Source organism: Equus przewalskii, chromosome 5 (assembly GCF_037783145.1).
Source record: "Equus przewalskii isolate Varuska chromosome 5, EquPr2, whole genome shotgun sequence".
Taxonomy (NCBI): domain Eukaryota; kingdom Metazoa; phylum Chordata; class Mammalia; order Perissodactyla; family Equidae; genus Equus; species Equus przewalskii.
This window is the reverse complement of record NC_091835.1, coordinates 81,315,482-81,343,065: the sequence shown is the minus strand read 5'-3', so window position 1 is coordinate 81,343,065 and position 27,584 is coordinate 81,315,482. Positions and strand designations below refer to the sequence as shown.

General features: G+C 48.5%; 1 protein-coding gene across 1 annotated transcript in view; it reads right to left on the bottom strand.

The window, feature by feature from the left end:
• RASSF3 (Ras association domain family member 3) overlaps positions 1–27,584 on the bottom strand; it is a 65,730-nt gene that overhangs the window by 6,347 nt on the left and 31,799 nt on the right. Inside the window, exons 2-3 of the mRNA XM_070621955.1 lie at positions 2,547–2,654; positions 211–448 (exon numbers count right to left, since the gene is read on the bottom strand). Coding sequence (XP_070478056.1) covers positions 211–448; positions 2,547–2,654 — 346 coding nt within the window. The remainder of the gene's footprint in view (positions 1–210; positions 449–2,546; positions 2,655–27,584) is intronic.

Below are 27,584 nucleotides of genomic sequence, written 5' to 3'. Positions count from 1 at the left end.
TATCCATCACACGTGGATGCTCTGAGCCCCTCAGACCCACAACGGTCCCACTTGGAAATAGGGACAGCCAGGGAGCGTTCACTGCGTGCCAGAATCTGTCCCTGGGCTCTGACGTAACTGACGCAGACACCCCCGTCAGTCTTCCGGCTGCTACTGAGGACAAAAGACATCAAAGCAGGGCGCATTTTAATTTTAAGCGTGGCAGCGTACCTTGATCTTCCCTATGACAACGCTTATAAAGTGCAAACTTAGCAGGGCTCTCGGTCATGAGGAACTTCTTGAGCAGGGCCTCGATCACCTCCCCCACAGTGTTTGTGCTGCTAATGTGAAGTGTGTTCATACAGCCATTGCTCCCGGGAGCGAGCTTTCCAGGGTTCGGAGACGTCTGCGGGGGTTTGCAGAGTTCCATCTGTACTTTAATGAAGCCAGTGTAAATCCCATTTGAGTTCTGAAGTGGGAAAGAAGAAAGGACACGCTTAGCTGGGCTGATGGTGGCATTCCAGGGACGGAGCACAGCGAAGCCAAAAAAGGACCTGGAAACTCTTTCTCTCTCTTCTTTTCCTTCGCAGCTCTGCAGCAGAACCGCATTGAAGGCTGCCCCCAGGGGATGACCTCGGAGGGAGGTTAACACACCCTGGCAAAGCACTTCCAGAGGCAAGGTCTGCAGAGCAGATGTGGGATCCAGGCGGCCTCCCAGCGCGGTGGCCACTGAAGTCTGAGACTCACGCCTCTGAGGCTGCACGTGAAAGGTCAGGGCGCCCTGGGGAGGTTATAGTCCATGGAGCAGATGCCGGCCAAACCACGGGCTTCTCAGAGCTCAGAGGGATATGTCTCTGTGCTCAAAGGAAACCACATCTGCACCTGAGGACCAGCTATGGCACAGGAAAGAAAGTCACCATTAAGGACTCTGATGTCCCGAAGTAAACCAGGAGTGGACAGTAAGAAAACAAGCTGTTTTCATTCCTAGCGGCTATTATGATACGTACCAGATGACCAATTTTGCCTAAATCCCTTTATACAGCCCGTATCCCATATAGCATGGGACACACGATGATGCGTTTCAGGCTCCTCAAGCAGCAATATTTTTAAAATAAATTCAAGCTACAACGTGTTTAACATGTATTTTAACATGTATTTATGTCTGTTCTGTTTTAACATGTATTTATGTCTCTTACATATGCATATATTTTTAACAGCGTTATTGAGGTGTAATTTTCATACAAACAACCTGCGCATATGTAATATACACAATTTGATGAGTTAGTTTAGCCCTTGTCTTAACTGACGGTAGAACTGCTATTTCTTACTTGCTAAAATTAGTAATAATGGTCTTCACTTTTTCTTTTTACATCCAGTATATTTAGAAAAGTTTCATTGTAATGTTTTAAACAAATCCTCAGGTGTTACATATAAATGGCATAGTTTAAAAAGAACATGAAAAACTCCCTTTATGGTCCATTATTTTTCTTCCTTTCAAGATCAATTTACAATCCTAATTCACTTGTTCATTCTTGTGGAAGGTGTTATACAATACTTCAAATTTGTAATCTTTGAAACAACATGGAAACTCGCATCTGTTGTAATCTCCTTGCGGGGCGGGGAGTGGAATTTGTCTTCTCTGATGAAAAGTGTGTTTGAAAAAGGAGACACACCACCGCTGGAATAACGAAGCATAATCTTGAGGTCATCTGCCCTTCTTCCCTTTTTGGCAGACTCCCACTAGGGAGGGATCCTTTACCACAGGGTTTAGATTTAAAAGCTCCCTGAAGGGTCACAGAATTCAGTAGGGCCTGTTCTAAGCGGTGACCCTGTCCTTTGCTGAACTTTGCCAGTTCACAGTCAATAGACTGGGAGGCAGGGGTCCAAGGGCCTGGAAACTGGCACCACGGGGTGGCAGGCGCCTCGAGGAAAGTCATCAAATGGATGGGCGAGGCACAGCCGCCAGCCCAGTTTAGAGGAGCGTGAACACTCTGGCCTTGTTGTCAGCTCTCCTTTCATGTCACCAAGCCCCGTGCAGAATTCTCCCTCCTCCACCCCAACTCCCCAACGGGCTTCAAACACACCGTTGCAGAAGCCTGAAACAACAAAGCGTAGGAAGCTGGATATTACTCACCTCGTCTTACGCTGACACCAGCTGAGAAAACTCTCAGCTCAATTATATTCCAATCCATGGACACAAATTCCTCTTCCTGACACTTCCAAATTTATTGACACAAGATAAAACTTATCTAAGGCCTTATCAGAATCTGATTTACCGCCTATACGTTAAACAGGCAATGATTACACATCATGCTAAAAATCCTGTGGGGGTCACAAAATCTTTTAAAATAAAATTTTAAGAAGTGTTAACTGATTTTGAGATAAATCTACTTCAAAATACAGCTTTAATTTGAAAGATGCAGAAATATTCCACTTTCCTGTTCTGCAGACCTTGACGTTAAACTTCTGCCAGTGTGAGTCAGAGATTTTAAAACATAGAGATTGTCGTACCAATTTACATTTATCTTTTGACATGTGTCAACTTAAACAGCATTATGGGTGCTTACCAAGGTCATCTTCAACTTGTCTGTGACTGCTAAGTTGTACTTATGAACCTTCTCTTTGATCTCCTCTGTGCTGAGGTAATTGTGGGTTTCCTTCTCTTTCTCCACATCCTAGAAGAAAAACAAGCCATGCCACACATGAGCAACCAGAGGAAAAAACGCAGATAAGCCAGGATTCTTTTCACATTCCACACAAGAGCAACTATGAGCACTTTACCTTGAAACACACACACTCTCCCCCTCTCACATTCGAACTCTCCAGGCTCATCCACCAATTATGATTCTCATTCCGTCAGACTACAGTCTTCCCAAGGGATACACCAAATAAAACTAATTTGCCAGTGGCTAAAAGCAACACTTCATTAAATATTATTTTGCAAAACTCTTTGCAAACTTTCCCTTGTGCAGAAACACGTCCCCGAAGACGACCGGCTAGATTGGCCGTTCCATTTAAAACCATATTTAAAGACAGACGAAAAGTTTCTATTTAGCAAATTCTATGAACTTCATGATCTTTATAGCTTTACAGTATTTATCAGCAAAACATATGGTAGTTAAGAAATGTTTAACTGGCACAAATCAGTGACCTGCCAAATTAGACTAGCAGAGGGTAATTTACCTTCCAAACAAAGCCTCATGTCAAGATACAAATAGCCAGACTTCCCCTCCCCAGCCACTCTCACTCCACCCCTCCAGCCTCACCCCACCCCTGCCTCACCACCCTCTGGAGGGGAGGATATTAGTTAAACCCTCCTACCCCTGTGAAAATTCACTATGGGTTTATTGTCCAAAGAGCTCAACCAGTGCACGACACCATGCGACAAATATGTGACGACAAATGACCAAACGTCAGCGCCTTGTGAGCCCACGAAGCCAAGCATATATATAAGGAACCTGACTTGCATCGCATTCCTTCTCACAACGATCTAACCCAGTGGGTGTTATTACTCCAGTTTCCACGTAAGATCAAGTTCTAAGAAGGAAATTAACCTGCCAGGAGAAATTAATGGTCCTGTGGAAGTGATGGAACTTACTGGAAGCCTGATCCCAAAGTAACTCCAACCATTTACTGAAACCACTAAGTACTTCCACATGGGTGTCCCCACGGTGTCCCCATTTGATCTCCCAACGATGATCTAGTTAGCATCCCCACGTTACAGACAGTGACACTGAAATTTACAGAGGTCAAGTGGCAACCCAACTAGTGAAGAGACCAAGCTTAGTTTTGATCCAGGTCGTCTATGTGTTTCCACTCAACCAAACAGGTCCCCAGTGTTCCCGTGTGGGTGTTTGAAAACTTGAAGAATGGCGGCATAATCAGATTCAAACCTGAGTAGCAACTCAGAAAAGATGAAGGGTCCCAACAATCTTCAAGACAAAGAGAGGAAGAACATTTAAAATCAGATGGCTTACCCCCCAAAATCAAACCTTTGAAAAGGGGCCTCTTTTCCAGCCATATACATCACCCCATCCTCACGGCGGGACACTCTCCAAGTAGACATTCACTGGTTCCCATCTACTCACTGTGAGCCAGTGTCACTCACACACAGGAGGGCTACGAGAGAACTGGCAGGGACACCATAAGACGACACCACGGCTCTGATCCATCCAGGTCTCCAGTTCTTTGATTTCAGACGCTGAGGAGGACGTGCTGGCTACAAATTACCCACATAACTTCAATTTCAGCACCGTCCTGGTGTAGCCTGATGGTCAGTGTTGGGCGATACTGAGAAACACAGCACAAGACAGCAGTTCATTCTCAGGGTCAGCAGCCGGCCACAGAGTCCCCTGGAGCATTCTATCTGCCAGTGCCAAACCCCAGTGCAATCTTATTTTTGGTGTCACCGGTTAGGAAGAAAAAAAGCTATAGATTAAAATAACTTTGCAGAGGCTTCGAGGACTATTTCCAAGACAATCTAACACCTACAACAGCCACATGCCCCTGCTTATGCTGGTCCTTCTGATCCACCACCAGCCACCACGGGCCATCGCTGTGGAAAGTGAGCGAGTCCGTCTCAGCGCTTGTTTTTCAGCGTGAACTGTGTGTGCAAAGCCCCTTCTGAGCACACAGTGCAAAGGGTACAAGAGGCGGCTTTCCATCTTGTAGGTGTGGGATGCGACGATGGCAGGGCCAGAGCGGGCTGCCCCCATCCCAGCAAGACCCGGCTCCCGACCTGAGCCTGTGGCCAACTGACCCCGCGGCCGGCTTACTCACCTTTCTGAGCCTGCTCCCTCACTTCCCATCAAATAAAGAGACTAGAGCAGATGCTCTCGAAGGTGCTTCCCGGCCCAAGAGGATCTGTCTGCAAAGACCTGCGGCTGCTCTCACGGGTGTGAGCCCTGGGGCAAGGCGGTCCCATTTGGGCATCAGGGAAACCAAAGGCTCACCATTGAAACCACACACAATAGCTAAGCACGTGGCCACCTCAGCACATCTACCCCCTCGGCGCTCACAGCTCACAGGAGAAGGGAGACCTCCAAGTACAACGGAAGGACAGGGGCTGGAGGGGGCCACTGAGAGCTAAGGGCAGGATCAAGTCAGTTCGGTCAGTTCTTAATGACAGGTTTTGCTGACGCTGCTGGACTTAGCATCCAGCACCCATCCTCAGGCCCGACACGTCCTCAGGCCAGAGGGAGCGTTCCCCAGAGCTTGCAGAACATCAAAGGAGCAAGCCAGTCTGGAAAAAGCTTTCCCTGGATCCTCCCCATGTGGGTAACTGAGACATACTTGGGTAACAATCATCCTGCCTGCTGAGAGAAGAAAAACCCAGGCACCTGTAGGGAGCAATAATAGAAAAGAGTGGATCCCTTCCAAGCTGAACACATCATTACCAAAAGATCAAACGGAAGGCAAAGCCCAGAGAAGCAGCTAAAACCTAAAGGGCGGGATCCTGTAGTTTTTGTTATTGAGCTATAAGTGACACATTAACATGGTATTCACTTCAGGTTCACAACTTAACAACTTGATATACGTATCTATTGCGAAATGATCACCACAGTAAGTTAACACCCATCACCTCACAGATACAATTTTTCATCTTGTGATGAGTACTTTATAGATGTACTCTCTCACGTGATCTCATATTTTTATGTCAACCGATGGAGTAATCATAGAACAAGGCCACAGACCAGGGGCTGCTCTCTGAGCAAATATTTGCTGAGCGTCTGCTGTGGACCAGATGCCTGCCTGAGCACAGGGGTGTCTGTCCAGCACAGGTTGAGCCTGAGTGAGCAATGTCCAAAAAAAAGGCTTCCAAAACGACGACCAAGCAAGCACGCTCTATCCGAGTGGAGGGGCTGGGAGCAGGGCAAAGACACAGAAGTCACAAGCTCGGGCCCTGGGGTGGAGGACACCAGTTTCTTTTAGGGTCAGAAATGGAGTAAATCCGATATGGAAAAGCTCCAAATTGCTTCCCCCTTTAAAAGAGACCCCCTTTCCTCTCACAGAGGCGAGAATCCCCGCCCGCCCCTTCCTCCAAATGCAACGCCTTTGGGAATACAGCCGTCTTGGCAGGAGGAAGTAGGGACAGTGGGTACAAAGGGTGAAAGCAAGAAGAGGGTTGAAACCCGGTGTGGAGGGCGTGGAGCAAGTGAGCCCGAGTGTAAACAAGGCTGTCTAACTGTGGGAGAGGGCAGGAAACACAGGGCGCAGCCGTCTGAATGCCTCGCTGATGCTTCCGGCCATTGTTCTTGGTGGCTGGGAGAGGACGATGCCACGCCTGAGATGCTAAGTGACAGGTCATCCTTTATAACCCACTTTTCTTTGGCATTTCCCAAACCCTCCAGCTCCTCAGCAGGAGAGTTCTTCTCCCCAGAATGATACACCCTAGACTCTTCTCTGAGTTTTCCAGCAAGCCCCCGAGGACTTCCCCCGGGTCAGCTTCAGTTCCTGGGTGGGGTCCCATCGCTGTTTTCCACTAGTGAACGTCCTGGTAAGGGACACGCCCAACCTCGGACACCAGGATCCTCATGCAGCGGCCGGGGCTGTGCTAACAGAGTGTGGCCCCGTCCGGTGTTCAAGTGGCTCACCCAGCAAGACCGTCTGGGAACCCACCTGCCAGATCTGGGCAAAGGGTCTGAGAATTGTTTCAACCCTTCTTGCTAACTTTTCTGTAATTCTGAAATTAAAATGAAATTTAAAAACAATTTTTTTTAGGTTAAAAATGTAACAACAAAAAAACCAAACAAATATAAAGCATCTAAAAGTGACTATGTTGAAGGGTGAGAGCAAGAAGACACATACGCCTACCACTGCTCCCCCTGTGTTGGCCCTGGGAAGGCATGTGGACATGGTTTGGGCACACTAAGGGCTGAATCACAGCTCTGCCGTGTTCCAGCTGTGTGGCCACAGGCAAGTTATTTAACCTCTCTGAGTCTGTTTTCTCATCTCTGTCAAATGCACAAACCAGTACGTACTTTATAGAACTGCTACCAAAATATAATACAATGCATTATTCAACAACCATTTATTGAGCGCCTACTGCTGCCCAGCTCTGTGCCAAGCTCTTAAAGCTGGCGCGACCGCCGTGGTCCCTGCCCTTCTGCCTTTTCTTGGCTGACAGCCTAGTCAGGCTTGTCTCACTCCTTCGACCCCACCCCCTGGGGGTTGTTGGATTCTTTTTTCTCCATCACAGACCTCCTCAAGAAATAAAATCACTGACCCTTTTCAAAAAAATAAAATAAAAACACACGCAAATAGCACAGATTCTCTGATGGCGTGGGGACGATATATGCACAGAGCCTGATGACAGGGCACGAGAGACACTCAGTACACAGGGTTACCACCTCTCCATCGGGAGCCCCACAGCCCTCATGTGGAACTGCTGACTCCTGGCCAGGTATGGGGTCAGCCTGTGAAGTGGAGAAGTTACGTAAACTCACCAGGCCAACAGGTTTTCTCTAAGTGAGGCCAGAGCCCAGACTCAGGAATTCCTCCTTCCCATCTCATCTCCAGATGTGGAGACAGGCCATCACTCCTGATGTCCAAACAGACTCGGGTACCAGTGCGATACAGACAGAACAAGCCCAGTCTCGTCCTGGGTACAGAACAGGACATCAGGCACCCTCATCCTAGCAGGGTGCTTCCTGGCAGCAGCGGCTCCTGCTGTGATGGAATTCAGGGCTGGCTCAAGCCGAAGGGATTCTGGGGAATGACTCCTTCAGACGACTTCCCTCCAGGCTCTGCTCAAGTAAAGACACCGGACGAAGTATTGCGGAGCTAACCTGAACAGAAACATGTTCTCTGGGAGAGACCTTTCCATGCCACGTGGGAGGGACCCACCAGCAAACCAAGCAGGTCTGCACTCAAGCTCGGTATGTGATGTCCAGGAGCTAGAGGGCATGCCATTGGGGGCTCAAAAGTAACTTTCACCAAGTCAAGTTAGATGCTCCTGAACTAGATTTTTTTTTTTGAGGAAGATTAGTCCTGAGCTAACATCTGCTGCCAATCCTCCTCTTTTTGCTGAGGAAGACTGGCCCTGAGTTAACACCTGTACCCATCTTCCTCTACTTTATATGTGGGACGCCTGCCACAGCATGACTTGCCAAGCGGTGCCATGTCCACACCCGGGATCCGAACCGGCGAACCCCAGGCCGCCAAAGCGGAACATGAGAACCTAACCACTGCACCACTGGGCCGGCCCCCTGAACTAGATTTTAAAGTAAGAAAACGCTGTCCTGAGATGCCTTTTAGGTGTGCACAGTGGAAACCCTGTGATGAATACAGGAAGGGCTGTCACCCAGAGCTGAATCCGCAAAGCCCTAAGAGGGTCTGTTAGGCAGGAGCAGGTCACAGTCAACCCTAATGAAGGCGCGTGACAGAGGCCATGGCAACAGCTTTTTATTTACAGGCGATGTCTGTCGGACGTGCTTCACTTCCGGTTCCACGAGCTCTACGATGTCACCGTGGGCAGAGATGCTGAGGGGGCCCAGGAAGTTCTCCCAGATAGGGATCAGCATGGCTGATACGCATCAGCACCGCACAACAGCACCATCTGCCACGCCGGAAAGGTTCTGTGTTCGTGCTGTCCAGAAAGCAGCCACCAGCCAGACGTGGAGTCTGAGCACTTGACGTGAGGAACTGAGTGTCAAATTTTATCTGACTCTAAATAATTTAAACGTTAACAGCCCCATGTGGCTCGTGGGACTCTGCTGGACAATGCAAATCGAGTCCGACATGGGCACACGTGTAAACAAAGAACAGGAATGACAACCCACACGAAAGCCCCGTAAAACAGTACATCACAGTAAAAAGACATCTGCAGGGAAGAGTCCCAGCTCTGGCTTCTCGGGTGCTTGGCACGGCTGCTCCTGACCTTAAAAGTACAGCGTGCCACCCGCAGCCCCGTTCTCACGGCACCAGCGCCGTGATCGGCCGCGGCGCCAGGCTGAGAGGCACGCTGATCTTGGCACCGGGCCACGGTGTGCTGGTTCCTCCTGGCCACTCTGGGGCTTCTCCCCTGCCAGAAGGAAGACTTCTCTAAATGGCAAGACAGAGAGCTGGGCTCTATTTCCATTTCTGTGAGGAGTCAGGGACGCATCTTGCTCGAATTGAGCTTGTGGGTGACTCGTCCACGTAGCCACGCAAGATGTTTCCTGTTCATGTTTCGAGCAGCAAAGAAAAAGGATAGGAGGGATGGAGCGGCCCCCTCGTCCTCCTCGTATCAAGAGATGCATTGCGGTTATCTCAGGGTAGGAAAAGCAAGTGGAAAATGGAAGGCGGCCGAGAGGAAAGGGCAAGGACAGTGCACACGGCACAGCCCGATGGCAGGGACCCACCCTTTCAGAGAGGAGCCCATGGAGCACTAACCCTCCCAGAAGTCTGTGCACAGAAAGGGCTCCTCCTCCCCCTCCACCCTACCCCTTGGAGTCTCCCAGTGCACTTTAGAACACCGAAGGCTCTGAGAAGTCCTGCAGGTAAGAAACCCCTGCAAGAAACCCATGTAAGAGACCCACGCGGCAAGGAAACTTCAAGGGAACAGACATGTAACAATGTTATCTGTGTGACACTCGTGAATTATGAGCGGATATGAGTATGTTACACAGGAATAGATATTTCTTTTCTCTCACTAATTACTCACTCAGTGAGTGGACTCTGTATTCATTAGAAGATATGAGCACACCCAGAACGTATCTGTTGAACTTGAAGATTTTAAACAACCTCTTTGTCCCCAAGGCTACTTGTTAAACAACAACAGAGAGACGAGCAGAAGGGAGTGGAGGTGGGTATTTTAGATGACTTCTAAAAAATGGACTTCGAAAACAGACCCAGCCAGCAGCCTTATAAGGGCGCGATGGTGGAGGAGCCTGCTCTTCACTGCACTTGTGGAGATCCGAGTGTACACCTACTACTGCCCTTAGGCTCCCGGCCTACCCACTCCCGCTCGGTCACGCTGAGCTCTCGGCCCAGGGCGCCACGTGCACCCCCACCCTGCTCCCCACCCAGGATCCTCCGGTTCAAGGCCCACCCCACCCAGGAAGCACCCCAACCACAACCGCCCCCGCCTACTTCTCTATCTTGGGAACCCCTACACAACCCCATCAACTCCGACATGGTACCCACAGCACTTCCCGCGTCTCCTCCTGCTCCCAACAACCCACGAGGGTGTTTAAATCTTTCACTCCCGCAGGCTGTGCTGGAAGTGGCTCCAGGCTGGCACAGAGGAAGAGCTCCACTCCTTTTCAAGAGACTCTGTCTGGTCACGGAGCCCATGCTACGAGCCTGTGTCTGCAATGATCCTCTTTCGTACATCTTATCAATCTGCATAAAGTTTTGCGTTCGCTTCTCAAACTGAAGGACTCTGCACAGGCACACAAAAGGCCTTTGTAATTCCAGAGACGAGGTCTCATGCGCTTCTGTTATCCATCTGCACCATCAAAGAAGAGAGTGTTCAAAGCACACCCCTCAGATACCCGCACACACCCGGGCAGGGAGGGCAGGCACAGGCCCAGCGTGCTCACAAGATTAATTGTGGCCATGAGACACGTTCAAAGAGCTTCATCCGGGCCTTCCAGGACCTCGCTTTGTAAAGCCCCTGGTCACCACCCTATATGGCTGTACTTTCAAAACCGGGGCGCATGCCAATAGTCAAACAGCCACTCATTTGCTTGCAGCCAGAAAACAAACTTGGAGGTGGTCCAGCCTCCCCGGAGTGCCCAGCTTGAGGCCTCAACCTCAAGGCATACCAGGTTACAGACGCAGAAATCCCAGTTTGACATGTTTTCAAAGGGAGTCAATTAAGATGCTATTCATTTCTGAAAGGTGATGCATTTCACAATGGGTTTAACTGTCTTCAGATTCTAGGTGAGCTAGGTGTTTAACAAAGAAAGCAGAGATTATTCGGGCCCTCGGAACCCAGCACATCCACAGCCAGCTCTCCTGCGGGGATGACTGAAGGCGGCGGCCTCGGGTGAGTCAGCACTCCAGCCCCAGCCACCTCTGAAATCTCAGTCAGAACGGAAGCAGCAGTGGATTCTTTGGTTTCCAAAAGAATGCATGGCCCCAAGGACTCAGTTTCCCTGATTCTTAGAAAAGAGCATTGGACCAGGGTCCCTCCCAGCAGTAAGATTTCTAATATTCTATGCCCTAATCAGGTACCTACACAGGACGTCCAATGGGTATTAGGAAATTAACTGGAAAAATAAATATAAGAGATCACTGAGAAGCCAGGAGGGGAATTAGACTGACACTACAATGGCGATCAGTGCCACCACGTCCACCCCAAATCCTAGCTTAAACATCTCATGCTCAAGGCTCCAAGGTCAGCCCCCAGCCCTCCACCTCTTGGGCTAACAGTAATTACAACTGTGGCTCTGGAGCTCCTCCCACTGATTCAGGTCAGCCCAGGGATGCTGGAGGCTCTGACGAAGGTCAGAGTTTGGAGGTCAGGTCTCGTAACCCCCAAATCCTATATGGAACCTTTGAACACTGGTGATAGGGGCAGTTCCGGAGAAAGGAAATGAGCAGGCTCCTTTGGAGGTGAGCCAGACAGGAAGCACGAAGGAACGCTGCAGCAACCAAGGAGGCAGGTGGTGCCCATCTGGGAAACTCGGCCAGCTCCGGGCCACTCCAGCCCCACCAACAGCAGGAGTCTCCAGATCCAGGGCAGGGGTTCACGAACTGTCGTCACCTTGCTGGCTGAAACCCAACTGGAACAACAGGACAGAGTCTCGAGAAAATGAGAAATGTCTCTTGACGAGCACTCCAAGAAAAATGATCAGAAGTAAGCTTATCCAAAAGATATTTGGTGTCTTCTTCCTTGCCAATTATAATACGGAGCCTAAGTTGCCACCACATAATAAAAGGAGATTCAAAAGCAACTTAGGTTGTCTGTTTTCAGGCAACACAGAGTTAAAACGTGTAGATGACAATTTGGCAATGTAAAGGGAGACAGTCACTTTTACTCCTTTAAGACATGGATTTGTAAATCTCCGATTCTTGCTCATTGCAGCCTTACGACTGCACTAGTCCAAACACGTTTGTATAGCTCTCTCCCGTCCAGTCTGAGGTACAGAAACAGCACCACGGGGGAGGGAGAGCATCACAGTCCTTCCAGGACAGATGTCCAGACCATGAACACTTTTTAAATAGAAGACTTGATGGTCTGAAGGGAGCTATAAGGGGTTAAACTATTTAACTTTTATTTTTGTTTTTATAGCAGTAACGTTGGATTATAACATTACATGACTTTCAGATGTACATCATAATATATTTCGAATTCTGTGTCAATTCCATCATGTTCACCTCCCAAAGAAGATGGCTCTTTCGATTAAGTCTGTTCATAGCCCTGAAAAGGCACGGCTGAAGTCCGGGTGCACAGGACTCATTCTTCTGCCAGGGGCCATACGTGATGAAGAACAAAGGAAGAAGCCCATCTGCTGCCACCATTCTCCGAAGGACAAGGATACAGGCCGAAAACGGGCACTCTCGGGACAACTACACATGCGTGGCGCCTCAGCAGCCGGAATCACCTTCTTCCTTCCCACCGAGGAGGTGAAAGTTCTCCAGAGTAACTGAGAGAGACATTAGAGCCACTCAAATAGAAAGCTGGCGGATTAGGACCTGGAGGAGCCTCCCAGAAGCAGTTTCTAAAGATGCTCTTCTCTGCAGAAATCCTCTCCGCCCTCCTGCTCAGCTGTAGGCGGGGGAGAAACACCAAAGTCGTCGGGAGAGAACACAGGGCTGGGCAGGGGCAGAGGCTGGGGGTGAGTCAGTGACACAGCAGACAGGCCAGCAGCGGAGAGAGCAGGGAGCACACCCCCTCAGGGAGAAGGCCCACGGGGTTGGCGCCACCCCCCCCACCCCCCCCACCCCGAGGAACTCAAGCCCAGCCCAGACCTTCTGCCTCTGCGGGTTCAGGCAGCGCCCAGCAAACGCCTGAACTTTATACTGAGAAGGAGAAAGAAGTCTTCTCAATGCACCATCCCTTTCTCCTTCCCTCTCCTCTATGCTCCCGCTTCTAAAAACCCAGCAGAATGAGCCGACCCGAATGCCTTCGAGGGACTGAGGACGGGCGGAGGGCGGCAGCGGCTGCCCTTAGCGGGCGTCTCATCCCCCAGTTCCAGACGCAGTGCCACCCCCTTCATGAGTGGACTCAGAGCTCTCGTCACACCCTGTGACTGGGCACGACCATCATCCCTGTTTCGCAAATAGGGAGATAGAGAGTCAGGAGGATGACCAGCCCGAGCACTGCAGCTGCTCGCACAGAGGCCCAGGAAGGCCCAGCCTCAGGGCCGAGCGACTCAGGAGGAAAGAGGGGCGGGCCAGGGGGGCGACAGCGTGCCCAGAGACCCCAGCGCACACCTGGAGGCTCGGCTGCTCCCACACACAGCATTCCACCTGGATTTGAGGGGTGAGGTGCCAACACAACTAGCAGCTGACCAGAGAATCAGCAAGCTGGCCGGGACCACAGAATTAGTTCAAAATCAGAAACTGTATGCCCAGCAGGAAGGCAATCACTAAATAAATACCTTCGCATTTTAAGAGGACCATGCAGGAGCTGTCAACATGAAACCCACAGAAGAGTTTTCAATGGAAAAAGAAAAAATCAGAGGAGAAACTGTGTATCGAGTATGACCAGCTCTGTGCCTCAAGACCAGAAGGAAATATCCCAAAATGTTAACAGCATTTACACCTGAGGGGTGAGATCTCAGGTGGTTTTGTTCCTCTTTCTGTACAAAACTTTTTCACAGAATTTTCAAAAACTTCTCCAAAGTCTGTATGGCTGTTAATCAGAAAAGAAAAGTAAAATCTAGTGAGAAAAAGGAAAAAGATTTTCATGTATAAAAGATAAAATTTAAAAACATCTTGGAAACAACAATAGACACAAAGCAATTCGGCACGTGGCCAGCCTAACCGAACACGCTGTGATGCGCGGACAGCCCCTCGGGGTGAGGCACCCCCACACAACCGCCCCACACTGAGAACAGAGGCGGCCACGTGGCTAAGCTAGTGTTTTCTCTGACGGTGACAGCCAACTGCACTGATGTAGCTCAATGCAGGGAAGTTGTGAGAAAAGCAACCAGAGATCTCTTGGTAAAAATAAGCCATTGTGTCCCAGGAAACAAAAAAAGGCTTCCCTAAAAATACTGCTATTGGGCCGTCCCGGTGGCGCAGCAGTTAAGTGCACATGTTCCGCTTCGGCAGCCTGGGCTTCGCTGGTTCGGATCCCGGGTGTGGACATAGCACTGCTTGGCAAGCCATGCTGTGTGGCAGGTGTCCCACATATAAAGTAGAGGAATATGGGCATGGATGTTAGCGCAGGGCCAATCTTCCTCAGCAAAAAAAGGAGGAGGATTGATGGCAGATGTTAACTCAGGGCCAATCTTCCTCAGCAAAAAGAGGAGGACCAGTGGCACATGTTAGCTCAGGGCTAATCTTGCTCAAAAATAAATAAAGGAATAAAAATTTAAAAAAATAATTTAAAAAAAGATACCGCTATTGCCAAAGGTTGCCAAAATGAAAGCTGGGTTTTTAAATTTCACCCTCTCAACCAATTTGTAAATGAAAGCTACCCTCCAGTTGCCCTGGGAATTGAAGTGCCACTAATTCTTTTGCTTTTTGGTAATTTACAGCAATTTAAAGGTCTTCGTGGAGGTTGCCAGTGTAACCTGAGGGCTCACACACCCTCCAGCTCCCTTTCCTCCTGCCGCACAGGAAGGAAGTCCAAGGCCAGCAGGAAGGAAGGGCCCTGGCCCACCCTTCCTTGGAGCTGGGGGTCAGCGACCCGCCTGCTAGGGCCAGGTCAGCAGAGCCCCTGATGATGGGAGTACCCAGAGGAGGCAGAAACACACAGAAAGTAAAAGGCCGACCTGAAGCAGAAGAAAGAAAAGAAACTGGATTTAATAGACGTATGAGTATTAGGGGCCCAGCACAAACAGGGGGCCACAGCTGTGTGGACACAGCCTCCTGGTCGTACTTCGCTAACTAACGGCCCGACGGGAAGCAGGCGGCGACACCGAAAGAGGGGGCAGCACACCCGGCCGTCAACACAGGATGTGCGCCTGCTCAGCCTGCATCCTGATCCCCACGTGGGGCGTCCCCGAGGGCGCGGGCCCGCTGCCCAGGACGCGGAAGGAAAAGTGAAGACAAGGACAACAGCGCACTCACAAGGTCTGGGCCAGCTCCCTCTCACAAAGATGGCCACGTCTCACCCAGTCACCCCTTCACTTAGGCCACCCCCCCAAAGTGTCACAAAACAAGACTTCTCAGACTGCTACCTAAGGAACATCCCAGCAAAGAAAGGAGAATCCGCATCTCGCACTGAAAGGCTTTGTTCCCAAGGTTAAACAGGCCACCACCAAATTAATTCCAGGCGCAGCGCAAGTGTTCCGGGGGTGCACATAACACGTAAAATTCTTTCAAGTGAGGGCTTTACTTCCTTAGGGACAATTTTTTTTCCTCCCAAAAGATCAAAATTAGAATAGTCAAATTTCAAGCCGGCACTGCTGAGAACGAGCCCCCAGTCACCAAGTTTTCCGAGGCGCCCAGCCAGGATGGAAAAGAAAGAACGGACGAGCCGGTAACCCGCCCGGTGGCTGGGAGACCTGCGTCACTGACAATGAGGGATGAGGGCCTGAGGCCATTCAGCACAGGTCAGACCCGACGCAACCCTCCCCACAGCCCTGCAGGCGGAAATTTTAACCCCACTGCACAGACGCAGAAACCGAGGCTAAGGTCACAGAGGGACAATGTGAAAGTGAGGCGCAGCCAACTCCAAAACCGGCCCTACATATGCATACCAAATGGCCTCCAGAGCCCAGGAGAAAAAACTGTTGCCAACTGCTGTGTGACCTCAGGAATGTATACAACCTCTCTGGGTGCGGCTTTTTTTTTTTTTTAACCTCTTAATAGGGAAGGATACTTCCCCTCTCCACCCCATCAGCCTCTCTCCTCACAAGGAAGGGGGAAAAGATCAGCGAGTCTGGAAGGGGATGGTGGGTGTGCACACACAGCCAGCCCCTCCCTGTCCTCGCTGGGGCGCCAGCATTCTGCTCTGACCCTGTAGGGGGGCTCCCCAGCAGAGCCCTGGAGGTCAGCCCCAGGAAGGCCGCTTGCCCACAGGGATCAGCCACATTCTCCATATCAGCTTCACCTGTTAGCAGCAACAAAGGTCAATTTGGGTCTCCATCTTCCTTACTCCCGTCTTCCTTCCCCACTGATTCAGAACTCAGACAGGGATAGGCATGAAATTCGTCCCCCCTGAATACCCCAACACCTGCCAAATGGGAGCATCGCTAAGACAGAGACTCTACTATTCTAAAATAGAAGCTGTGAGCCCTTCTCTCAAGGAACTAGTAGTAGAAAGAAAACACACGTGGAGTAACTGGAAAACATTCCAGACACTACCAGATGGAAACTGCTCACCAAGGACACCTGCTTTCACAAAAATAAACGCTGTTTCCCCCACTAAGGCAGGTAAACCACATTTTTGAGAGAATAGATATCGTGTAAAAAACAAAAACCGCCTTAGAAATGTCCCAGCCGCGGCGGGCCGGGCTCAGGCAGGGGAAAGGCAGGCAGTGGCGGCCCTCTCCCAGCCCGCCCCGTGGGGGAGGTGGAGAGAGAGACGTCCCACCACCTGGGTCTCCTCCAGGCGCTGGGCTTCCACCGCCACACCCTGACCTTGTCAACACTTCTGAGCCATGCCCATTTCAACCAGCTCGCTCCCACTTTCTTTTCTGTCCCCACTTCCTTAATTTTCACGTGAAAAGATAAGCCTCTTTGTGGACACCACCAACAAATAATATTTTCCTTCCTTTCTGCCTAGTAAATAGACGGCTTTTGGCATTCGACAAATATTTGTTAAGCACCAAAATAATTAGCAAATAGTTGTGTGAGGCAGCGGGATAGAACAGGAGCAGGGCACATGTTCTGCCCTTCAGGGCAGGGGTGGGACACGAAGAGGAGTGCTGGTGGAGGAAAAGTGACAGTGATACAGGAGAAAACCCCAGAACATGCCTCGGGTATTTGTAAATTCTCTGGTGAAAGATAACGTCATTCCTGGTTTGCTTCCCCATCATACCAACATGTTCTGCAGAGCTCATGAAACCAGAGGGAGAAGGGGCTGGAGCATCTAATGGAAGGCTTTAGAAAGCAGAGCACATAGCTCAAATCAGCTAATTTTAGACAAAGAGAAAATACTTTAGCATGCTGCTTGAGGATATTTTTAGATTCTAGTTCAGTTAACCACTCTGAACTTCTCAGTAGAAAGAAAAGAGAAGAAAGAAAACTATTTCAAATGTATAACAAATAAAACAGGGTTTGCCTTCTTCGCGCCTCATTTCTTCCACCCTAAAAGAGAAAACAAACAATTGGCATTCTGTAAGTAATTCCATCCTATGCCTAAACGCCATCAGTACTTGCTTGGTGCCTGGGGAAGAAAGCTGACTAGGGTTTTATTTCTCACTGTGTATCCTGAGAAAACACTGAGCAACGCCAAACACATCTGAGCATGGGGCAATCCACTCACAGACATGGTAAGCTTTCCTTCCCTACCCGAGAGCGCCTGAGGACAGGCTCAAAGGACATTTCACAGCCTGAGAGCAATCCCAAGCCTACCCTGGCCTCTTCAAACCTCACTGACTAGCCCTCAGCCTGAAACCAAACCAAATTCCAGAGTTTGGGATGGACATTCCAGACAGCTCAGTTTTTGCTCTGCACAGCGGCACCTGTTTGTTTTCTGTGAAAAGGCATCAGTCTTGGAGATTCTGGCTGCATGACTTTTTTCAGATCTGTTACCAACTCAGCCCCATTCTCCTGAAAACGCCCACCAGGAACCAGACAGATTCCCCACACCCTTGGATTCCTGCTGGTCAGCAAGTCTGCAAGGAAAAGATAACCCACTTTCAAACAGTAGCTGCTATTACACTAGTTGAATGATGGGGAAAATGAATCGCTCAACAGAGATTAACGAGTGCCTGGCGCTGTGCGAGGTGCTCAGGGCAGATTCAAGGACAGACTCTGGCCCTGAGGAGCACAGTGCAGGGGAAGCGACAGGTGACAATGCCAGCTAGTCTCTGTCATGACCTCCACTCAGCAAATACTGGCTGCGCACGTTACCAGGTGTCAGGCACTGCGGCAGAGGCGGTCCCTGCCCTCAGTGGGCTTAATCCTGCCCTTGGGTAGGGGGTGAGCTCTCCTTATTTTTGCAGAACCATTTCTAAGCTGCAGACATGACGACAGTCCAGCCTTACACACTTAAGCAATGAATCTCTCAAGAATCAGGCCATTCTCCTACATAATCAGAACATCTTTATCATACCTAAGAAAATCAATTTTCTAATATCAATCAATATCCATCCCATATTCAGAGATCCCTACCTGTCCCCAAAATATCTTCCATAGTTGTTTCTGACTTAATCAACATTCTCATATTGGTTTCCTTACCAAAAACCTTATTGGTCTTATTGAAAGACTTACTAGTCTCTTTGGATTTATTTTAAAACACTGTGAAATCCAATATAACTTCTCTCCATATCCACTAAGATGTCAAATTCAAAGAGAAATAAAGCACAAATATAAAGGGGGAAAAGTAATGTTGCATTCTAGAACTTAAAATTTTCATGTCCAGGTAACTGAAGAATTGGATGTATTGAAAGTTCTCATTGCTCAGTGTAGGGACGGCCCACGGCAGACTCCCCACAGCGCGGTGGCCTGGAGGGCCTCCACATCAGGACCCCGCAGGAAGAGAGCTTGCAACACAAACCACGGCTGTCCAGCCCACCCAGGGTGTCCGGGGACCAGGCTCCCTGCTGTGGGTCTCCAGCCTGCTTCTTTCCCTGCAGGACAGCAATTACGAGCTGGCCTCTCACTGCTGGGGAACTGAGAATAACCAGCAGTGATCCAGTGACGGATTTCCCAGGTGAGCAGACCAACTCAGAAGAAAGCAAAGTGAGAAGCTTCCAGGAATTTTCAGGAAGACCAGGCAAAGGCACCAGACCTTCAGGACCCCACTCAGCCAGCCTGCAAAGGGCCCGGGGCTGTGGCAGGAAGCTCGGCGGGTGTTGTGGTGCCTGGAGTACTAGAGACTGGGCTTCCGTCCGCAAAACGTGGATGGTGTCACAAGGAAAGCTCTCACTGCTGTCTTTGATAAGTGCCCTCCCACGACGACTCGGCTCACGCATCTCCACCAACAAAACGTCATCTTTTAACATATCATCTTTCTGCCATGACTTCCTAAATCTTTTAATCTCACGAAGCCTCAGTTTCTTCTCAGTAAAATGAACACAATACAAACCCCTCCCTCCCTCAGAGGGTCCTTGTTCAGCGTCACCAAGACAACACACACAGAGCACTTGTATGTCCAGCTGGCTACCCCAGCACTAGGATTCTATACTAGTGGTGGTGTCATCAAAGCTGCTGTTCAATAATAACATGAAATTAAACTCTAACATGAAAAATCAACGTTTATCAATTGGGCAATCTGACTGCAGGCTCTCAAAATTAATATGAAGAGTGCACTTTCTCTGACAGAAGCCAAAGCAGATTTGATTTTAGCATCCACCTCGTGCCAGACGCTTACACACGTTAATCCACTTACTCATCACAACCACCTTGGGAGATAGTAATCATTACTTCACATGCCAGAAAACCGAGCTGGAGAGACCAACCTGCCCAAATTTTAGACAACTGGTTGACAGACAGGCTGACATTCTAACCCAGACCCATGCAAATCCTAGTACCTTTCACAATACTTCACTGCTTTTCTGATTTTAGAAGACGATTTAGCTCACAAAACACGGTAACCCACAGAGAACCCGGCACCTTTTATTTCTGGCCCTCTGATTTTTTAGGGAAGGGAATAATTCTAATATTTTCAATGGAGACCTACTATTAAAATGACCTAGTGACCACTGTTAAACTGAGTTACACACACTGGATGGAGAACTGCAATAATTAGCAGCAGCCTTCAGGAAGGTTTTTGAAATACAATTTCTAACACCAGCAGCGGAATCCATATTCCTGAAACAGAAAAACACCACTGAGAAATGATCAGAAATTGCAGGTACCAACCACATGGAATGGATTTCTAGTATTTTCCCAACCGAAATTTAATCAAGAAACAAGACAGCCTCCAGTTCAGGAAAGCACCGTCTTTTATTCCATCCATCAGCACACACGGCACCTTCACCAGATTTCGTATCCTCTTCCTGCATCCGCATACATTTTTAGAGCCCGGACTCTGCCTTGAGAATGTGCTTCTTCCTCTTGCCTCCTGATTTACTAGACAATGACACAAGCCAGCCTTTGTTATATACATTAACCGTGGTTCCTGCCTTAAAACCTATCCTCTAAAATGGCCCTAGGAGATGGGGGGGTGGGGCGCAGAGGGGGATGTGGAGAGGGGCGCAGAAATGGGAGATTTGAGAAAAGCAGCAGCGGTGTGGGTAAGACTGGGGGAGGGCTCAACATTAAGGCTGTGCTCCAAATGTGGCAGTTAGATAATTACTGCTTCTCTCACTGGGCACTTTTTCCAAGAAAGTGGCCCCTCCAGGTTGTATGTAAAGCTTTGAGTTTTATTACGGAAGACATAATACAGTACTAACATATCATAACTAAAGGCTATTGAATGCTTGACACTATTCTAAGCACTTTCCATGTATATCCAAAGACCACACACACACACACACACACCTCTCAAACCCTAAACGTTGTTGCTGGAGCCCTCATTCCCAGCCAGGCAAGATCCAGAAGTACCTCCTCCCGGAAACACCATGCAGGGACAGCCAGGAAGTGCCACTTCAACAAACGGGTGAGTTCTGGCCTCCAGCTGGCACACAAAGACCCATTCCACATAAAAACAACATGCAGTTGCGTTCCGGGTTAAATAATTCCATGTTTGCTCTCCCCCACCACACACATGCACAAACGTGTGTGCACACCCACAGGCACTCCATAGCCCCCTCCATGCTTTCCTTTGTTCTCCTTAGTTACCACTTACCACTGTTTAATAAACCACATATTTTATGCATTTATCTTGTTTCTTACTGCCTCCTGCACAAGAATCTGAGCTCCCGGAGGGTGGGGATTTGTCTGCTTTGGGGTCCAGTACCCAGAGCAAGCCCTGGACACAGGTGGTGCTCAGTAAACAGTCTGGAGGGAAGCAACAAACAGGTTTCGGTGGGCATAACGTCCATGGAGAGAGCTCTTCCTGAGAGCCTGCTATGCACCAGGTTAATCAGATAATTTTATCTAAGGAACATTATTACCACTTACACAGGAGCAAACCGAGTTGACCTTGTCGCGGCTACAATTCGACTGAGTCCTGGGCCCAGAACCTGAACCCAGTGGCTGCGGCACGGGGCTCCCTCCCTCCACCAACAGCATGCTGAGCTCAGCCCTAGGACCGCGCGGTCCCCAGGGAGGGGCTGCTGCAGCACGTCCTATAAAACTGATGTGTGTATTGGTTTGATAGGATTTCAAATCCACTCGTGAATGACCAAAACGAGGTCATTTTCAAGAGTGAAGCTGTTTTGATCCAAGGGTGAGGTTGTGGTGCCAGGCTGTCGTCCTCCACATCTGTGGCTAGGGATGAGCACTCAGCCCCTCAGCGGCTGAGGCCCCGCTGGGGGCTTCTGAACATCTGAAAACGCAACCACGGCGAAGGGACACTGAGACTCCAAGTAGGAGAGTGTGTGAGGACCACCCGAGAGCGCTCGGTCTGGACAGGGCTGCCCTCTGCTGAACCCAGCAGCTCTCCGACACCCGGGGGCATGAGCCCTTCACCCGCAGGGGTGAGGCCAGCAACCCTGCCCAGGAGACCAGCTTCCCCGGCCACCCACCCCATGCGGCGGTCCAGGCACGCGCTCGAGCAACACGCCACCTTCGTTTCTGCGCTGGCAGCTGGGCAGGCATCTACTCTTGGTGCGCTAAGCCGTCTCTGGTGGGAAAGGTACCCCTCCACTAAACACGGACTTTATTCCTTTCGTCCTTCCTTGCCCGAACAATACTGTGACTAATGTATCATGGGTTTGGAGGATATTATTTCTTTATTGGGGTGGAAATTAATTAAAGAAACATTAATTAAATTGGAGTCGGGAGGGCCTGTAGGGGGAGCTCTCAGCCCGGCCACATCCTCAATTACAACAAACAGGGGGAGATGGAGGCGCACATCTTCGACCGCAAGTGAAGCAACTTTACTGCCGAAGGAAGACTCCTCTCCCCACCCAGCAACAGCTCAGCCAATGAGAAATACCACAGCTCAGCCAATGAGAAATGATGCAGCTCAGCCAATGAGAAACACCACAGTTCAGCCAATGAGAAATGCCACAGCTCAGCCAATGAGAAATACCACAGCTCAGCCAATGAGAAATGCTGCAGCTCAGCCAATGAGAAACGCCACAGCTCAGCCAATGAGAAATGCCACAGCTCAGCCAACGAGAAACGCCACAGCTCAGCCAATGAGAAACGCCACAGCTCAGCCAATGAGAAACGCCACATCTCAGCCAATGAGAAACGCTGCAGCTCAGCCACTGAGAAACGCCACAGCTCAGCCAATGAGAAGCCGTTGCCGCCCTGAACTGCTACTTACCCGCAATGGCCTTTGGGTTAGAACAGCCCCTCCCTCTCCCCCTTGTCTCTATAAAAGCAGCTCCCGGCCTTTGCTGGACTTGCCTATGGCTCCTCACGGCATGCACGTCCTGAGTTGCGTTCTTTTGGCTATTCCCAAATAGACTTGTTTTGAGATAAAATAACAGGCAAATTTGCTTTTTAAGTTGGCGTTGGCTTATTATTAAGAGCCATTTTCCTCTTTGCTACTGACTTGTGAAATTACTGCAATTCCCACAGTGAACCTGTGTTAAATAAATTATTGGCAAAGACCATCTCAGTCTCTGAGCATCCACTTGCCACTCCCCCTCCCCAGACGAAACACCAGAACTACGGAATTTAATGTTCAACTAATTTAAAGTAAAGCTCCTTGGGCTCCTATGAAAAAGACACGAAGCTGATGGAGTGAGAAGGCCAGGTGACCGCCTCCCAAACCCTCCAAGTTCCAGAGACCAGAGAGGAGGCGGGAAAAGCCTGTGTCCTGGCGCCCTCGGGCCCTCCCCAGGCCAGGGCAGCGCTCAGACAAGGAAAGGCGGGTTGCGGGGACAAGCCAAGCTCAAAACAAAACCAACAGTCACCCTCAAAGAGACTGCCTGAAAGGAAGAGATTTTCCAGAAACGTCTCCCTTTTTTCTAATGTCTAGGTTTTCTGAATTGAATATGTATTATTTTAGTCACTGGGAAAAATATATTTTAAAAAGCAAATGACAGTTACCACTTATTTTAAAAAAAGAAAAATCTGTGACCTACTCCTTAAAGGTCAAGAAATTAATGACAGTATTAACCTTACTTAAGAAAGGAAGTTGTCTTTGTCCCTAACAGCAGCAAGCCAGGTTCAGGCACCAATTTTCTCACAATACTGGCAACACAAACTCCTCAGTATTCATATTCGTAAACATGAGATAGCTCCTTAATAGTTCCCTTTAAAATGCCTATTATATGGCTTCTAAATGTAACTGGTGAATGATAATAGAATTGTGAGCAAGTGGCAGGAAAAAAGTATCACTTTTAAAGTATTTTCTAGTTTTCCTTTTCTGGAAAAAAACAGGATTTGTTTCCAGAAACATTGCTAACGATTCTTAATTCTTAGCATTTGATTTTTCTAAACTTCCTTTCGCAATCTGCTATATTCTGAATTGGTGCACCCCCAGCCCCCACCAAGCAGAAAAGTGACTCTGATTTACCTTTATTATGAAATTCACAAACAAACCTCAAATCAAAGTAAGCTAGTCCACAAAAACTGATCCCTCCCTTAGCCTAGAGCCAATGTTCTTGAGTGTGCTCAGGACACAACTCGGAATTCAGCACAAGAGCTAGGACCCCACTTCTTCCAAGCTTGTCCACTTTGACTTTTTCTTTAGTAAGAGAATGACTGCAGTTTGCATTTACGAGGCAACTAACCTTATCAGGAAATTACTTTGTATCTGAAACTGTTCCAAAAATAGCACATCCTTGCCCTACTTCACCTCTACCCCCGCCTCCCTCACCTCCTCCTCCCCAGCAAAGAATTTATTTAACAGAAGAAGACTGCCTCTGAGAATGGTGGCTCCCTAAAAACATTAACAGCCCTATGGAATGTGTTTTGAAACTAGATTGTCAGAGCTCATGGTTGCTGGCCCGCCTGACTTCCACACTTCTCTTCCATAATTTTTTCTTAGTAAATTAATTCTCACTTGTTTATATTCTGCTTTGTGCTATAGATTGAAGGTTTGTGTCCTCCCAAAATTCGGATGTTGAGGTCCTAATCCCCAGCGTGGGGGCATTAGGAGGGGGGCTTTTGGAAGGTGACTGATCAGCCTCAGGGTGGAGTGGGATTAGTGCCCTCCTAAAAGAGACCCCAGAGAGCTCCCCTGCCCCTTCCACCACGTGAGGACACAGAGAAAATTCTGCTGTGAACCAGGAAGCAGGCTCTCATCAGACACCGAATCTGCCAGTCCCTCGATCTTGGACTTCCAGCCTCCAGAACTGGGAGAAATAAATTTCTGTGGTTTATAAGCCACCCAGTCGATGGTATTTTGTTACAGCAGCCCAAACACACTAAGTCACTGTGTAAACATGTTTTGTTTCACATTCGTATTTAGCCTCTGAGTTCCTTAAGGACATAGCTGCATCTTCGGTCGCCTCAGGAAACAGTAGCCATCAGACAATTTACCTCATCCTCATCCTGGTGGCTCCTTCTGGAGAGTGCAGAGCTCCTCTGGTACCATGAGGATTTTCTTTTTCCATGAAGAATTTTTAGGCTACAGGCAAGACATCCTTCCAGAGACACTCTGTCTTTTTAAAGAGAACATCTGCAGGTATCAAATTTCAGCCACGTGTAGATTTTACGACTTTAAATCAGGTTTCCAGACATCTCACTGTCACCCCCAAGTACCACCTAAATAGTGCCACCTACACTCCCTACCACAGATGAGCACGAGGCAAAGTCACAATTTTTTTTTTGAAGGAAATGCATCTCTCCTCCCCTGCCTCAAGGGCACACTTTCATCCTTCCCCAGGGCGGAGCTCAGTTTCTGGAAGACAGCAGATGCTCCACGAGTGAGTGTGGAAGGACCAGAAGGAGGTGGAGCAGATGGAAAACTCGCTAGGCATCCTGGGTGACCCTCCCACACACTCTGGACAGCAGCACAGGCAAGGCCAGCAAAACAGGTGCACAGTCTAGCAGAGAATCCAAATGTCCTGTCTCATCTTCTTTTTCTCTAAGTGACTTTATTCTTACTTTATTCTTTTTTCATGGTTAAATATACATAACACAGAATTTAACATTCTGACCATTTTTAAGTGTACAGTTCACATTAAGTATGCACACAATTGTGCAACCATCCCCACCATTCCGTCTCCTGAACTTTTCATCTTCTCAAACTGAACCTCTGTACTCATTAAACACTAACTCCCCATTGTCCCCTCCCCCAGTCCCTGGCAACCCACATTCTGTGTGCCTGGGAACCTGACTACTCTAAGCAGTTCATATCAGTGGAATCATACAAATCTGTGCTTTTGTGTCTGCCTTATTTTACTCATGATAATGTCTGAAAGGTTCATCCATGTTGTAGAATGTGTCAGAACGTTACTCTTACTTTAGACTACTACTTTGTTGACAGCCTAGAGTCGTCCACAAACGTAGGGACCAATATCAGGAAATCCCAGATTTTCCATCAGGCAGGCAGGCCCATTTCTCTGTCAGTTTTTGCCTGAGTGGGCTTTCAGCCCGATTTTTCTTATCTCTGGCCTTACAGCCTCGGGCTGTGTAAACAGCTTTCACTGCACAAAGCCGGCCCACCCAGAAGATAAGGGTGTTGGGTGTTCTTTACCTTTCATTTCAACTACTCCCGGAGATCTGGAGAATGGAAAAAGGAGTGCAGGAAACCACAAGCAATTCTGGAATCTTCTCTGCACTGCAAAGTCATCTATAAGATCTCTTTTTTATACATCATTATTGAGCTATAACTTACATACCAGAAAATTCATCCATTTGAAATGTACAACCCAGTATTTCCAGTATATTCACAAAACTGTACAACCATCACCATCATCTAAGTTTACATTTTTTCATCAACCCAAAAAGCAACCCCGTACCCATTAGTAGCAACACCCTACTCCTTCCCATTAATACGACCTGAAGTTTCTATCTAGTTGATGAAGTCTCATACTCCTTCTACAGCTCCCAAAGCACTTAGGAAGTACTTAAATGTCCCATCAATACTTGTGCACTGCCATCAAGGGCTTATATGCATCTACCACAAATAACCTCAAAAATAATTCTTCCCAGTAAACATCGTGTTCAGAAATTTTGTTACTAGGCATATGCCAAGATCTCTTCCTCCTCCAATAACTTGAGATTCCAGTTAGGAATAAAATAATTCATGACTCTTTTTTTTAAAAAACCAGAGGTACGTTCCTAAAATAGTAACATTTTTTAACTTTCGGTTTTGTTTTTCACAATTAAAGAAGTTAACAGTGCTAGGACATACATTTCAGGAGAGGACTCCTCCCCAAAGGGTCCAGGCCTCCTCTGTCCCCTCCCTCACCATCACCACGGGGGACCAGATCTGTCCACCTGCTCTTGGGCGAGTCCTGCCTCTCGCCCATCAAAACAACACGTGCAGACTATTAAATGACACTTCACTTGGTAATGTGTGTTTTCTAAAAATTCTGATGCTGCGCCCTCTTAAACGAAGCAATATCAAGAAACAGAACATCACAAGCTTTAAAAAAAAAAAAGGGGGGGACGGCCTGGTGGCATAGTGGTTGAGTTCACACGCTCTGCTTTGGCACAGCCCAGGATTCACTGGTTCAGATCCCTGGGACGGACCTACACACCACTCATCAAGCCATACTGTGTTGGCATCCCACATACAAAACAGAGGAAGATTAGCACAGACGTTAACTCAGCAACAATCTTCCTCAAGCAAAAAGAGGAAGACTGGCAACAGATGTTAGCTCAGGGCCAATCTTCCTCACTAAAAAAAAAAAAGGTAAATTATTTACTTATAATCACAGAGAGCTAACTACTAAATGAAAACACTGGTGAGCATTGTGCAAATTTGAAACCCTCTCCACATGGGTCCCAGCGTTGCTCGTTGCTCCAAAGAAAGCATGTGCTTCATCCATAAACTGGATTTGAATTACACATCTTCCCTTGCTCTCACTTCACTTGAAGCTGGTTTCTCCTGGGACATTCGTTCTTGACAGTCAGTAAATCTCAGCACATAAGAAGTCTTTTTAAATAGTATTTGCAGAAGTTAATGCACTAACAAAGGAGAAAAATGACTGAAATCGTTTACTTGGAAATGAGAGAAGGCAATCTTGGTGAATTAGTTCCAGGTGGAATACAGAGTTTTAATCAAAAGTTAGACTATTTGGCAAGACTATTGTGCCAAGGTAGAAATGGCTCCTCCCAGTGCTACTAAACTGATTTTAGTGGGAATGAGTGGGAAGAACAGAGGACGAACTGGCAACCAGACACTGGAGCAGCAACAGCCTTTTCCAGACTGA